The sequence below is a fragment of the Malus domestica genome, chromosome 11, assembly GCF_042453785.1.
Source record: "Malus domestica chromosome 11, GDT2T_hap1".
Taxonomy (NCBI): Eukaryota; Viridiplantae; Streptophyta; class Magnoliopsida; order Rosales; family Rosaceae; genus Malus; species Malus domestica.
Genome location: NC_091671.1, coordinates 37,071,891 through 37,088,132, shown reverse-complemented (window position 1 = coordinate 37,088,132; position 16,242 = coordinate 37,071,891). Strand labels below are relative to the sequence as shown.

Genomic DNA, 16,242 nt, shown 5'->3' with positions numbered 1-16,242 from the left:
TTGTCCTTATTTTTAAAATTCAAAGTTTTCAAGCTCTTTTCATTAGTTTTTCTTAAAATAAATTGACAAGAGGGTTTGGTAAACTTCCGATGGGAAACATTTCTTCACACTTTTCTCATGTGTAATGAATTTTCAAATCTAACACATGAGTCAAGCTACTTTGATACCATAATTAAAGTTCCAACATAAATCAATTGGCAGTATGACAAATTAACTAACTTCTTATCGGCCTTTGCAAAATTAGTGAACTTCCGATATGCGACATTTATTTACATTCACAATCTTGCAAAGGCCGATAAGAAGTTAGTTAATTTGTCATACTACCAATTGATTTATGCTGGAACTTTAATTAAGGTATCAAAGCAACTTGACTCACGTGTTAGATTTGAAAATTCATTACACATGAGAAAAGTGTGAAGAAGTGTTTCCCATCAGAAGTTCACCAAATCCTCTATTGTCAATTTATTTTAAGGAAAACTAACGAAAAGGGTTTGAAAACTTTGAGTTTTAACGATAAGGACAAAGTAAAGGATAAAATGAATAGTACTAGGATTGACTTTTTAGTGTAAAAATGTGGTTTTTCATTAAAGTGAACAGTATCAGAAGCTTTTCATTAAAATTCCCTTTATTTTATGATGAAACTTCAACTTTTTTCATTCAGGTCCAACAAAATTATTTGTGTAACTCGAGTGCAAAGAGCCCCCCATGTATGTCTCTTCGGCGTTTTGATACTGAAACATAACAAAAAGAAAAAAAGGCAATACTGTTTAGAATAAGAAGATCAATTTACACGAAATAGGTTTATTATTGCGTAACGTCTTAATTCAACATTACATTGCATTACATTATTGATCCAAGGCTTTTAAATGTCAATGCATGCTGCACAAACCTGTCAGTTCATGAGCAGTATTGCTTCTGATCTAGTCAAGCTAAATTTCTTGCTTCTGATCTAGTCAAGCTAAATTTCTTTAATGTAAACAAGAAATATAGACCGTCACCGTGATATTGCGTAGTCAACCTCTCTAGAATTTTTATCGGCACTACTTTAATGTGAAGATGACAATGAACTCAGAAAAGTCCCCTAAACTAACAACAAAAGTCGCCATGGGCGACCTAATCGGGCCTCCGACAGTAGATTTGAGCAAGACTTGTCCTTATATGTTGGAGGTGGATTGTCTGCCCTCTTATTTCCATACTCTCTCATCTTCTTCTGTTTATGTGGTCACGGTTAAGCTACGTTAATATTTTATATTTTTATTACTTTTTGTTTTATTATTTCTATAAAAAATTAATATAAAATGTTGACGTGACTTAACCGTGACCACATATCACAAGAGGGCATGAGAAGAGTATGGAAATGGAAAGGCAGACAATCCATCTCCTTATATAATAGACAATCCACCTCGTTATATATTAGACATCTTGCTTGTTTCATAATTATGAGTTTAGAAATCGACTTTTTTTATTGTTTTACTTTTTTATTATTTATTCATTTTACTTATTTTAAATATTATTGTTTTAATTTAAATATATTTTAAAAAAATAATGAACGTAACCATCTATGGTCCTACTACGTGGATTCTTTTTTGTGATTTTATTTTTATTTTTTGATATCCAAATAGAAGAAGAGTAATTTAAATATTATGGAAACTTTATCCTTTGCATTCTCCCTTTATATGCGTAGAAGATTAATAATGCTTCAATGATTCTATCCTCTACAAGATCTTTACAGTGAGTTGGGAAAAAAAGTTGCAAACTAATGTTATTCTATCCTCTACAAGATCTTAGTTATATTTAGTTATATTGTAAATAGAGGCCTTTAAGGAAATGAATCTTAATTTTTTTTTTAAAAAAAAATTAGAGTTAGTTATGGGGACTACATCACATTGAACTTTAACGATTTGAACCGTTATTTTTCAAGGTGTATCTCATAGATCATCCTTGTAAAATATTAACCAAATAAAAAATATTAGAGGCACTAATTAATTTCAAAGACCTTAGTTGCCAAATCAAAAATATTAGCATGCTGAAATTTTAGCCTTACATGAAGAAACTCGGGAATGCTTTTGGTTGAGAGCAGTAGTGGGCCATATTTGAAGCTCCTGTGATCTTCATCTCGCCGTTGATGTCCCGACGACGATCTTTGAAGACAACGTAGCTTGCATCAAACAGCTCAAGAAGGGTTACATCAAAGGAGACAACACCAAGCATATTGCGTCGAAATTCTTCTTTACACACTAACAACAAGAGCATTAGAAGATTGAAGTCATGCAAATTCGTTCACAAGACAATCTGGGGGACCTCTTCTCCATATCACTGCCGAATATGACGTTTCAGAAGCTTGTTCATGGAATTGGTATGCGTAAACTTTCTGAGTTGTAAATTTGCTATTTCTCTTTGGAATTATGTCAAACTCAAGGGGAGTATCCTGTAGATACTTGCTTAATGTACTCTTTTTCTCTACGATTAGGAGCATTTTTCCCATTGGATTTTTGCTAACTAGATTTTAACGAGGCACCCACCTTAGGCTGGTCATATCCCTGATGACGTCCCATAGACGTTTCTTTGACTTTTGCATTTCTCACGCATTTTTCCTTAGACTATGGATGTTGTCCCTCCTTGGGTTTTTACCATAGCCTTAAGGTTTTTTAGTAAGACTTACTACTTATGCAAGTTCCTACCTTATTGAGAATAAGCGTTGTTCCTTGGATTTAGTGTCGATGAGTCAATTTCCTCAAACTTCTACATTATGCTAAATGTACCTTGAGTATTTACACACTCAAGGAGTGTTGTAAATATTCCTAGTTTAAGTATGATTGTGTAAATCCTAGATTAGATTTTATTCTAGTTATCATTTCCTATTACAACTTGTATTACTTGGGGAAGAAGGAATATCTTCTCTCCTTCTACTGCTATAAATAAGGGCACAATGTTGGTGGGATAAGATTCTCCTACAATTCTATAAACACATCTCTCTTTTCTCTCTTCTCCTTGCCGCCAGCCACCCTAAATATTGTCAGATAAAATAGACCACAACAGTTCTATCCTCTACAAGATCTTAGTTATATTGTAAATACAGGCCTTTTAAGGAAATGAATCTTAAATTTTTTTTTCAAAAAATAAGAGTTAGTTGCAGGGACTACATCACATTGAACTTTAATGATTTGAACCATCATTTTTCAAGGTGTATCTCATAGATCATGCAAAATATTAGCCAAATAAAAAATATTAGAGGCATCTAATTAATTTCAAAGAAATTGATGAACACTTTGTTCTCTACGAAACATTGAAACTCCACTGTAATAATTAAATAGGCAAATGGTTTCAGATTGAATTGGATTTTTGTAAGGATGATCTATGAATCGAGACCTACAAAATAGACAATTCGAATCGTTAAAATTTGATGTAGAGTCGGATCTACAATTAATCCCCAATTTTTAGAAAAATTGGAAATCCCTATTGTAAATTAAGAATAAAGCAACCACGCACAGTTCATCCTTTTTTAGCCTTTTCTAGACATTGATACATGTCATCTCTAGTGATATGTTTTGTCTTATGAAGTCAAAAACAACGAAATAGTTTTTAGTTAGATTGCAGCTAAAAAGACTAGGAAATTATTTTAAGAGATCCCTAAAAAATTTCTTCTCCAATTATATTCTCTAAGTTAGGAAGGTGTTTTTTTTTTTTTCGAACAAACAATATTATCTATATTAAGAGAGAAATGATGGGTTTAGCCTCACAATTGGCTAGCAATAATGTGGTTCAAACTCGTATTTGACGAGAATCGAACCTAAGACCTCTTACTTACAAGGAAAGAGGAAATCACTAGACCGTAGTACTAAGTGACTTTAAGTTAGGAAGTTATAATTGGGGACTAATATGCCGAGAGTTTTTATTTGAAATATTATTAAATATTAGTGATTAATGCTAGGTTTTCCTTTCTCACTTCTTAGATTTAGTAAATCATAGTAGAATCTTAATCTCAAGAAGTGGATTGAAAGTGTGATTGGAAATGAATATTTTCAAATCTTCTCTAAACTTTAGCTTGGAGCTCATTTAGGTAGTGCTCTAACTCATCATTTATGTAATATACAAATTGATAAGAATAATACTCGACCATTAAAATAGTCATTATTTTAATTATATATGAAGGAACCACGTGTCCTTTCTGAAGATAGACAGACTATTCAAATGAGATCAAGATTCAAAGGTTGGTTGGTGACAGGTCCATATCGCTACCGAGCTCATACAGAAAGTGAGGCACAAAGAAGAGTCTGTGACAAACCAACCCTTTGATCATCAGTCGTCGTCGTAGCACCAACACATTCATATGATGAGCAAATACCCATTGGTTATGGATAACCGCGGTTACCCAGTTGTTTAAATTAAAATGTTACGGTTATGGGTAACTGTTTAGATAAATAGAAGGTTATGAGTATAACTGTTTACCTGCAAAATTTAAATGTACGGTTATGGGTATTAACCGTGGTTATAAACGGGTAACCGTTTACCTATTTGTTTTATATATGTAAAATTAACATAAACTACGTTCCCTATTGGACAAAGCTTAGATCAATGCTATTGACTATAGTGCATGATTTCTGTAGCTAATAAAATATAGTTTTTCTTAACCACTTTAAATTTCATGGCCCATTATATATATTATGTTAATACTTTACATTCCGAGTTAAATAACCCAAGAATACTGTCTTTTAACAGTTTTCGTAACCCAATAATACTTAGCAAATTTTATATTACCTTCATTGTTAACAGTTAAAAATATCATCCACAAATTATTATTTCAATTATTGGAATGGTACAAAGACTTAAAAAAATTAAAATGGGGAAATGTACGATGAATGTACCTATAACGGTGTTAGAAAAAGAAAATTATGACAAATTTTTCTTTTTTAATTTTCAAATTATTAAAAAAAACATGTTGACGGATGAAAAATGAGTAAATGGTAAAAAAAAAATGGATAAACGGGTTAAAAAAGGATAAACGGGTAAACGGTTACGGTTAAATGGGTACGCGGTTATGTGTATGGTTAACCGTTTATAAACGGTTATGAGTATGAGTATAACCATTTAGGCAATTACCTAACGGGTAAACGGTTATGCGGGTATGAGAATAAACGGTTATGGATAAATAACCACGGTTACCCGCCCACCATAACTATTGCCCATCCCACACCCACACACATAGTATTGTACACAGTTAATATATATACCATTACCAGAGCCTATCTAAAACACCAATCACTTGCAGCGTACGCAAAACGCTAAGTATGGAAGAAAAGGCATTTGCAGGGAAGAGCTTGTACGGTGGTTCTCTTCCTGTTCCTAGTGTTCAAGAATTAGTACAGAAGCCAATACTCACAATCCCACCCAGATACATACAGCCTCATCATCAAGAGATCATTTGTTCTGATCATCATGCTCATCAAATACCATCCATTGACATGCAGAAATTGCTTTCCCAAGAATCAACCATTTCTGAATCTGAACTAGCCAGGCTCCATTTTGCTTGCCAAGAGTGGGGTTTCTTTCAGGTAATTAAATTACAGCCTTTTCCACTTAAATCTTTCATCATATAGTTCTGATTGTTTTTTGCCCACGAGTTCGAGGAATTTGTCGATGATCATTTCGTCTAGTATCATCTAGTCTTCGTTGGCGATATGAAGAGCAGTACATAACTATGTAATCATGTAATTAAATATATATATATATATATATATATATATATATATATATATATATATATATATATTTCACCTCAAGTTAAGCTTAATTAGTAGTCCACTTCTATATCAAACTTTCCCTTGATTTGTCGTTGGTTGAAATTCATGTTAGCAACAAGTGAGTCAAACTTAAAAATAGCCAGCCTACCCTTTTGGAAATTCATTGCTTCGACCTTTTGGTTAATTAAGGACCTTTTTACCGATAAAACCATTTTATGTATCAATCGAATGGGCTGATCTGAAAAATATTGAGGTTTCATAACAAAATCAAGTGGTAATATGAAGTGTAGCTCAGCTACTATAAGAGCATATAAAGTCTCTTCTCTCCGATTTGGAATTCATACTGTCAACACCCTTACTCACGTGTTGTGGGTTTTTAAGTCTAACACATGAGCAACACAAATTAGATAACGTGAAGTACATGTGACCGTTGGATTTACATGTGAGACCAGCCCCCCTACTCGGGTGAAGTATGATGCAAACAGATACCATGATGTGGAAGCCTAGGCATTAAGCTATAAATTAGCTTGCTACAAAAAAAAAATTCGTTAATATGTTGCTACAAAATATATTTTAGTTTTTTTTTGTTCTTTTCCTTGGTTAACTTGGCTACTTTCTAGGCCTAACCTATGTTTTTTTCACCTTGCCTGCATACTAAATTTTAGAATTTGCTATTTCGTAGGTTTTTTGGCCATAGTATTCACTCTATATATTTTTACAGTTGGTAAACCATGGTGTGAGCTCTTCCTTGTTGGAGAAAATGAAGACAGAAACTCAAGAGTTCTTCAACCTGCCCATGGAAGAGAAGAAAAAATTTTCGCAACAGCCAGGAGATATTGAAGGTTTTGGACAATCCTTTGTAGTTTCTGAAGACCAAAAACTCGATTGGGCTGACACTTTCGTCTTGACCACCCTACCTGTCCAACTGAGGAGGCCCCACCTACTCCCAAAACTCCCTTCTCCTTTCAGGTCCTCTCGTGATTCCAAATAAATATGTTTGTTTATGATTTTGTGCGATATGAATGTGAATGCACGAATATATCGAAGAGTTGTTATGTAGTAAAAGAAAAAAAAAAAAAACTGATTTTATTACTGACAATCTCTAGTTGATGACAATCTCTAGTTGAGTATTGACATAAGTGAGTGTAACATATAGACTTACTTCTATTAAGACGTGTTATTAATGAAATCATTTTTATGTGTCTAATAATATTATTGATAGATATCAGTGCATTAGGGCATCTAGGTTATATTCATCCTAACATGATTTTCCTATACAAAACTCAGGTGTCGAATTAGTTTTTTATATTGGTCCTTTTTATGAGGTAAAATATTGTTTCAAATCTTTTGAATCTATACGCATAGGTACGCCACATAATTCATAAAAGGAGTAATTAGGTTTTCATCCTTATTTTTACTACTCTATTGATTAAAACCTTATTACTTTTCAATTTTTGATCAAGGTCCTTTGTATTAATAATATCATTAATTATTTCAATAATAAAATATTTTTTATTTCTAAATTTATTCATTTAATATTAAAAATGTTACAATTAGTATATTTATATTTATGGCTAAATTTTTTATCATATATTTTTATTTTTAGTTTGTACCCATTTTTAATTTGCAACCCTTTTTTAATTTGTACCAATTTTCCTTTCAGTTTTAATTTGTACCCATATATTAATTTCTTTTTGTGCCCATATTTTTTAAAGTTTTATTTGTATTGTACCCATATTTATTTATTTATTTGTACCCATTTTTATTTTTGCTAAATGTACCCATTTTGAAGAATGTACCCATGTTTTGATACAATAATTTTTTGGTTATTTTTATGAATGTACCCATGTTTACACACACACACACACACAATAGTATATTTATATTTTAATATTTTTAATCCCACAAATTATGGTTTTTTATTTAAAATCTCATTACTATAAACAACTATAAATTTTAATTTTTAATTTAAAAAATATAGTAACGTACATAGAAATAAATTATCAATTAATTTCAGGGACTTGGATCAAAAATTGAAAACCAATAAGGTTTTAGTCAAAGACTGTTCATAACTAGGGACCGCATCCAAAGTCTCCCTTTTAGGGTGTTTTAGGGATACGCCTAGGGCTGGTTCGGTATGGGATACTGAACCGAAACCCTTGTCTTGATTTCCAAACTGAAGTTTTTGGAAATTCCAATTTCAAGACTGATCCCAAACCAATTTTTCAAGAATCCCGAAATAGTTTTGGGCTCATGTGTCAAAACAATCGTAACAACATAGAAGCTTCGTTTACAGCTAAGCAGTGTAGCTAAAGTAGCAAATACACACATGAATTTAGAGAAAGTCTTGGCAAAACATTTTGCTATTACAACATTCATCGAAAAATAAAGAAAACTATCGTCCCCCAGAATCTCCAAGGCAAGAAACCAAACTCATTGGCCTAAATTCTCTCATGCCTATAAAGAAAGAGAGGGGATTGTTGTAACATCCCACATCGTCTAGGGGAGTGGATCCTATAAGCCTTTTATGTATATTCCCATCTTTACCTAGCACGAGGCCTTTTGGGAGTTCACTGGCTTCAGGTTTCATCGGAACTCCGAAGTTAAGTGAGTTCGCGTGAGAACAATCCCATGATGGGTGACCCACTGGGAAGTTCTCGTGTGAGTTCCCAGAAACAAAACCATGAGGGCGTGGTTGGGGCCCAAAGCGGACAATATCATGCTACGGCAGAGTCGAGCCTGGGATGTGGTGGGGGCCCGAGCCAGGATGTGACAATTTGGTATCAGAAGCCAATTCCTAGTCGGATGTGTGTCGACGAGAACGTCGGGCCCCTAAGAAGGGTGGATTGTAACATCCCACATCGCCCAGGGGAGTGGATCCTATAAGCCTTATATGTATATTCTCATCTCTACCTAGCATGAGGCCTTTTGAGAGCTCACTAGTTTCAGGTTCCATCAGAACTCCGAAGTTAAGCGAGTTCGCGCAAAAGCATTCCTAAGATTAGTGACCCACTGGGAAGTTATCGTGTGAGTTCCCAGAAACAAAACCATGAGGGCGTGGTAAGGGCCCAAAACAGACAATATCATCCTATGGTGGAGTTGAACCCGAAATGTGGTGGGGACCCGGGCCGGGATGTGACAATTGTAAGAAACATAGAATTCAAATATGGATGGTATCTTGCTAATAAAACAAATCTAATCCACCATGTTTTATGAAGGCTTCGTGGTTAAAAATTCCAAAAAATAATACCGTGAGCTGATTAAAAAAATGAATTTATATAAACTTGCCTTGCTATCAATGTTGTTGGAAACACAAAACCCTAGAATTCAAACGAAAGTGAAAGCCCCCAAATCCAAAACCCTAGAATTCAAATGCTTAAATTAAAAATGAATTGAAGCCACAAACAGACTTTACCACATCAAAATTACCATATGAAGACAAGAATATTACCTTAATGAAGAGAGAAGTAGAAGGAAGCAGTGTATTGATTATAGAATGTAGAGGAAGTTATCAAATGCAAAAAGAATGGAAGACTGGAGTCTAGATGTAGTGTGAAGGTAAGGGGGATAGAGTGAAAGAGTGGAGGTCAAGAGAGAGAGAGATTTGTGGGTCTGAACTGAAAGGAGTACATGAGTAGGGAGGGAAGGAAGTGAAGGTGAGGTGAGGTCAGAGAGTTTGGCGAAGAGGTCAGAGGGTGAAGGTGAAGGTGAGGCTGGGTTTCATTTTGAATGAACGGCTGAGATTAATTCTCAACCAATCCAATGACTTATAATATCTAAACCTATATATATTTTAACTTCGGTTCGGTTTGGGATTACCAAAAAAATTAGATTGTGAGACCGATTCCCATACTAAAAAGGTCTGGATTGGTACCAAAATTTTCCGGATTTTCGGTTTGGTTTTGGGATTTTTTGGGCACGGTTCGGAAGTTTCAGTATTTTTTTTTTCCACCCCTAGATGCACCCTTACAACTCCTATTTTATAGACAAAAACCACCTATGTTTAAATATTCAAATAAAATACAAATTTCATAAAGACAGCAATGTAGAAAAATAATTGACTATTATACAAAATAATTGCACCTCGTGCCACATTATCTAAATTATTTCAATAAATGTTACTGCTCACTCTAATTAGAAAATAATTATGCCACTTAGTACCATGGTCTAGTGGTATTCCTCTTCACTTGTAAGTGAGAGGTCTTAAGTTCAATTCTCGCCAAAAGCAAGTTTGAACCATATTATTGCTAGCCCATTGTAAGGCTAAGCTCACTCCTCCCCTTTAGTATAGATAATATCGTTTGTTAAAAAAACAAATAATAATTATGACATTTATTATTACCCTTAATAATTATAACACGTATTATTACCCTTAACACACACACACACACACACACACACACACGCACGCACGCACGCACACTAGCATTTGTGACATACCCCGACCGAGATCAAGGTATGCTGGTCGTCACGTGAGAGTGACGTAGCTATGTGCACAGTGCGAAATCAATAATGATAGGAAATATACGAATAATTAAAAACCAAATTACTAGAGTGCACTACTAAACAGGAAGTGATTGGAGTTAGTTACAAAAGTAAACACTCCTAATCAGAGCATAATAATTTTAGGTGTAGTCCAGTAGGAAAAGTACTAGTTATACAGTACCAGGAATGTCTTACTATTATTTAGATAGGTCAGAACTGCCGATGTCGTTAAGCCACCAACAACAAGCTTACTTAAAACCTAGAGGGGCGCAAAACAGAAAACGTGAGTGAGCAAAAATAAATGTTTTACAAAATCATTTCATTTATCAACATAACTAACCCCTCGCAGTAAAACATGTATAATTTTTCCCATAATCAAGATATAAGCATATACCTAAATATATATGAAATCATATCAATTCAATTCATGCTTCAAATAATCATATTCATATGTATGCCATGCCAAGATATAATAGAGTAAGCAATTCAGGTAAGGTTAATTTCATAGAAATATAACATATTAGCTGGAACCCCTGTGGTAGTCTGTACGGCTGAATTCATAGCTCAAAAATCACTCTAACCGGAGTCACTACTATGACCTATACGGCAACATATTGCACAAGAGTCGGAACCAAACAAAAAGGTCTATACAACAATAATCGGTGTAATATAATCATGCTCAATACTACTCTCACATAATAGCTGGGCGATAAATCGCTAGTTACCTACGAGTCGGAACCATAAATAAGGTCTGTATGACAGGACTGTGCACCTAAATTGGATCCAATATGAGCATATGGTGCGGGAGGTGACATAATAAACAAGCATGTGTCATATCTATGACTAAATCATAATCACCCTACGTGCAGTTTTATGAGCTCAACATTATTCAACCACATATCGCATCATCGATGATTCACATAACCAAACACAACTTACCTGAGCTTACCTGAGCGTCCACAACACCACATTTATATATATAAAGCATCACATACCAATTCATGTATGAATTATAAACTTATATGCATGGCATTATGGCATACTATCATTTAAACACATATTTCTAGGAAAATATCAAGTATATAATATATAATGAAAACCAAAAGCCCACTCACTGGTATGTCGACAGGTCGTAACCCCCGAGTCGCCCATGGATACGCTCGTCCTCGGGATAAGTCTCACCTATATGTGAATTAACTATAAAAACGTTATTTTAAAGCACATACACAAAACTAGCTAATAACTTCTCATACAAAGCTCAATTTTGGTATTTGAATATACCAACGTGACCTACATAACTTCACGACATCGTGATATTTTAAAAATAATTTTTCTGTGGCTCACGCGCCCCCACACATCGGGGAGGGCACGACCTCACACACATCATCTTCAACCTCCAGACGCCGAAACAGTGTCGCCGGCGCCGGATTCTAGGCAGACCTTGCCTTTTTCTTGCTCGTTTTTGCACCATTTTCCACAAAATTTTCACCAAAATGTCATAAATCACGAGAGGAAGAAGGTTATACCTCTTTGGAGCTTCAAATCCCTCGAAAACTCGTCGGGAAAATCCTACCAAAATCAGCCACCTTCGAACCTCGTGATCCCAACGTCAAAACCGAGCCAACTAATCATTCCGAGCTTCGTGAGAACCTCCTAGAGCTCGCTGTGAGCTTGGATTGTCCTAAAACATAACCATTCAAAAGTTCATGAATAGTGCTCAACTCGGAGCATGAGTTTTCATCGTGATATCAAACGAGTTCTTACCTGAAATGGGTACCTTTGCACTTGAAATGGAATAAGGAACAAAATGGTGTGCCCAAAACCTTCGATCTGTGAAGTTTGAGGCGTTCTTGCTCTTGTCCGTACATATAGCAAGGAGAGAAAGAGAGAGTGAAACGGAGAGAGAGTACGGGAGTGAGAGAGAAGGTGATGTGGATGTGTGTGTGTGGTCTCATATGTCCACCCACTAATCAAACCAATTATTTTCCTTACTTGCAATTGGGTCCAACATACTAGGGACTCATCAAATTGGTCCTTAAACCAAAACTTAGTCACACAACGCCACCAACGCTCAAGGGCAATTCCGTCTTTTCATATCGCCCAAAATTATTTCCAAAATAGGCTGTGACAATTTGCCTACACACTTTATTATTATTTTTTTAATTTTGAATATTGGAGATATTTTAACACCACCTGTAGGTGAGGTTTCAATAAATAAAACAGTAAAATTTGGACCTATGAAATTACATTATTGCCCATCATTTTTTTTTGTGTGATAGAAGACTAAATAGTCTTTTCACCCTCTTTTGGTTGACAAAGAGGGTTTTATTAATAGGTAGTTTAGATATAAATTATTTTCACATAACAGTGCTACAAATACGTACAAAAATATTATACCAATTAGTTTACCTATTTACAAATCGATGATGAGCGAATAACTTATTTTTATAGGTAAATTATTTACATGTATTATTAAATAAATTGAGCAATAGTAATATGCAATTGGCCTTTTACCACAATGGTGGAAAGGAATTGGACCCTTACATGATGGAATGAGTTCAAATTTCGTCGGTGACTAATCTTAAAAATCTATTTTTTGACAAAAAAAAAACAACAATAATATGTATTGTCAAATAATTAATTTATAATTTTATTTAAACTATAGGTAAATTATTTTTTAATAAAAAATAACAACCCTTTATTATGTAGGGAGCTCATTTTGTATGCATATAGGGCACAATTTATTAGTATAAGATATATGTACAATTAATAAGTAAATTAATTTTGAATCAAACAATATTGCTTTATTTTGTACGTAAATTATTTTGCATATATTGTAACATATTTTAGGCACAATTTATCATTATAAGATATATGTACAAATAATTCACCTATATTTATATAATGCAGAGAGAATTTAGAAACTTACTCATTGGAACTGAAAAAGCTAGCCATGACTATCCTATCACAAATGGAAAAAGCTTTGCAGATGGAAACCAATGAAGCGACCAACATATTCGAAGGTGCATTGCAAGCGGTGAGGGTGAACTATTACCCTCCGTGTCCTCAGCCGGGGAAAGTCCTCGGTCTGACCCCTCACTCTGATGGTGGAGCTCTCACCATCCTCCTACAAGTCAATGAAATGGATGGCCTCCAGGTAAAGAAAGATGGGATTTGGGTTCCTGTGAAGCCACTACCAGATGCCTTTATTGTGAATATTGGAGACGTTCTAGAGGTAATGATTTTCACCGATAACTTTAACCTTTTGAATATTATCTTGCACGATACGTAGATGAAAACGTTACCAACTGTCATTTTCATACCATTGACCATTAGGTGATCCATTTATTTTTTTAACTACATATAGTTCATATTCAAAATTAATTTACACCGTAACGTAGAAAAATATCTGGTAAAAAATAATTTTACTCCAACATTAATCAATACCAATTTTAAAAGTGTATATAAAGAGTGTAGTGTTAAGAACAAAAGTTAGTTGAGTTGGTAAGGATCGTTCTCTTTGCTAGACCAAGACTTAAGTTTGAGTCTCGCTGCTGACAATCCCTTTTGGTGAGCAATTTGTAAAAAATAAAAAATAAAAAAAGCTAAATCTCCCCTCTGTAAGTCCTAAAAAAACATCTTTTATGCCCTGGACCTAAAATGGGTAATCTCCTCGCTCTAAACTTTTTGTTACCTAAAAAAAAAAGTGTAGCATTATCCATGTCATGTTTACAGACTGTATTGCAGCTGTTACCTTTTATTTTTTGTGTTTAAATTTATGCATGTAAGCGTGACAGATTATAACAAATGGGACTTATCGTAGCATTGAACATCGTGCAACTGTGAACTCTGAAAAAGAAAGGCTCTCAATCGCCACATTTTACAACCCCGGAGTTGATGGTGAAATCTGCCCGGCCTCTAGCTTGATCACTGAGCAAACGCCTGCAGCATTTAAAAGGCTGAGTGTCAAAGAATATTTCAAAGCATTTTTTCAACGCAAGCTTCATGGAAAGTCTTTTCTTGACGAATTGAGGATTAAGTAATGATGTTAAGCAGTAGAGAGATCACTCTGAAGAGAACAAAAAGGTTTATGTAAATTTCTGAAGAGAATAAAAAGGTGTATGTTGTAAAATTAATATTGCCCAAATGATGTATCAAAAATTATCATCTAATAATAAGTTTGGACACAATTCGCTGGTTGTTATCACGAGACAAATCTAAAGTAATACCAGGGAGACTATAATTTTGTATCATATTAGTGTATCATCTTATGTGACAAGTGATGCATACAACCAATATCCAATGAGATAAATTAATTAAGAGGCATGACATGTACACATCACTTACCACATTAAATGGAACACTAATAGTTAGGGATGGGAAAAAATCCCAAAAATACCAAACCGAACTGAAAAATTCCCGAAACCGAACAGAAAAATTCCCAAACCAAAATTTTCAAAAATTTCGGTACCCAATACCAAACGTTGGATTATGTTGAGATTTAATCTCAATCGTTGCATATAAATCAAAGTTATCAACTCGTGTCTAACTCTATCTCTCTCCCTCGGTCTCTCGACATTCACTCACCTCACCTTAGACCTAAACCTCACCTCACCTCACCTCAGTATCTCCTCTTCGCCGATTTGTCTCTCCTCCCACATCCGTCGCCTGAATCCCAAATCTACCCACACCAGTCCTCATTCCTCTTAGTCCTCACTCCTCACTTGAATCGCACTTTCACCCACTGTCCATACCACCCGAATTCGGCTCCTGAATCGAGCTCTCGGTCTTAGTCCGCACTCCTCCTCACTGCAAAAGGTAAGAAATTCCTGCAATAAACTCAACCAAAGTTCTTACAAATTGTTTGATTCCAAATTCGATTAGAGATTTTGAATTTGGGTTTCTGAATTAGGAATTTCTGAAATTAGGGTTTCTGAATTAGGGTTTTTGAATCGACGGAGAGGTTACAAACGGAATGAGAGGTTAACCGTTAAAGGGGGGAGGGAGCCTGACTTAAATGTTTTCTAAAATACCTTCTGAAATCAGAGCTTTTTTACTTTTGTTTCTTTGTTCCTTGTAAATGTTTTCTAAAATGTCTTGTACCAGTTAGTTGTGAGCTTTGATGGTTTCTCTGTATAGAATTCAATTATCTTGATTGTCTACTTGAATTCATTTATATGGATTTTAGCGAGGTACTCAGGTACCCCATTCGTTCTTTTCGGAAATTTTGTCACTGCAGTTGATTTAGGGTTATTTATATATGCTGCACTAGTTCCATAGAGATCATCGTATTGTGTGTATGAATTTATATGTATATATTCTTATAGGCTATGTGAATGCATCTCCAATATGAATTGTGTATGATTTATCCGTCCTGGTGTGAAATCATGATTTCTTTTACTATTTAGAACAAGAAAAGATTAGATCCTCACTCACGGGAACACTTGCACACATGTAAACTAATGACTAACCGATTAGATCCTGCTACCACAATGTCTGCAAGCAGATATGAAAACCATACGTTTATCAGTAACAACAGCTTACAAAACATATTGATTGCAGGGAAGTGGATTAAAAAGTTATTCTAAAATGTTACCATGATATATCAATTTTCTTTTGTTTTCCATATACAGATTCTTGAAAACATATTCCAAATGTTTCTTGTGCTAAGCTGGCAAAAAGCGAATAAGTATCTGACGTAAATGTATCCTCTTACCATCATAAAATCAGTAAGTGAACGATACAACAAAGAAAAAGAGGAGCACTACCAATTTGGGAATCCAGCTTTTGAGGTTAAGGTATTCTTCAGTTCCCTGTCCTGCAGCAGTTTTATTGGTAACTTATCTTCAAAACATTGTTAACTATTACATATTGGCCAATGGCTTTGTTTTGATATGTAAAGCACTCTGTTTAGGGGACGGGCTTCTGGTTGCAAGTTATATGTTCAACAGATTGGCACTGGCAGATTGGCAGCCCAAAAGCATAATATGTTAAAAGGTTGAATTTTAGCCCAAAA

At 34.6% G+C, this 16,242-nt stretch overlaps 1 protein-coding gene and 1 long non-coding RNA gene across 2 annotated transcripts; both read left to right on the top strand.

Annotated features, from left to right (window-relative positions):
* Positions 1–5,244: 5,244 nt before the first annotated feature.
* LOC103437910 (protein SRG1-like) lies at positions 5,245–14,416 on the top strand. Its single transcript, XM_029089130.2, has 4 exons — positions 5,245–5,552; positions 6,463–6,710; positions 13,137–13,461; positions 14,024–14,416. Exons 1-4 carry the CDS (start codon positions 5,289–5,291, stop codon positions 14,267–14,269), a joined length of 1,083 nt encoding a protein of 360 aa, XP_028944963.1. The 5' UTR covers positions 5,245–5,288; the 3' UTR covers positions 14,270–14,416.
* A 332-nt stretch (positions 14,417–14,748) lies between these two features.
* On the top strand, positions 14,749–16,242 carry LOC114819673 (uncharacterized). The gene is made up of 2 exons (XR_003766998.2): positions 14,749–15,044; positions 15,860–16,242. It is a non-coding gene; the product is annotated as an uncharacterized lncRNA (long non-coding RNA).

Bases quoted from the DNA above. Each gene is read 5' to 3' on its own strand.
- LOC103437910 (XM_029089130.2), top strand. From the start codon at position 5,289: ATGGAAGAAAAGGCATTTGCAGGGAAGAGCTTGTACGGTGGTTCTCTT. The intron at 6,711-13,136 runs GTCCTCTCGTGA...TATATAATGCAG, and splicing joins AAACTCCCTTCTCCTTTCAG to AGAGAATTTAGAAACTTACT. The intron at 13,462-14,023 runs GTAATGATTTTC...TAAGCGTGACAG, and splicing joins ATATTGGAGACGTTCTAGAG to ATTATAACAAATGGGACTTA.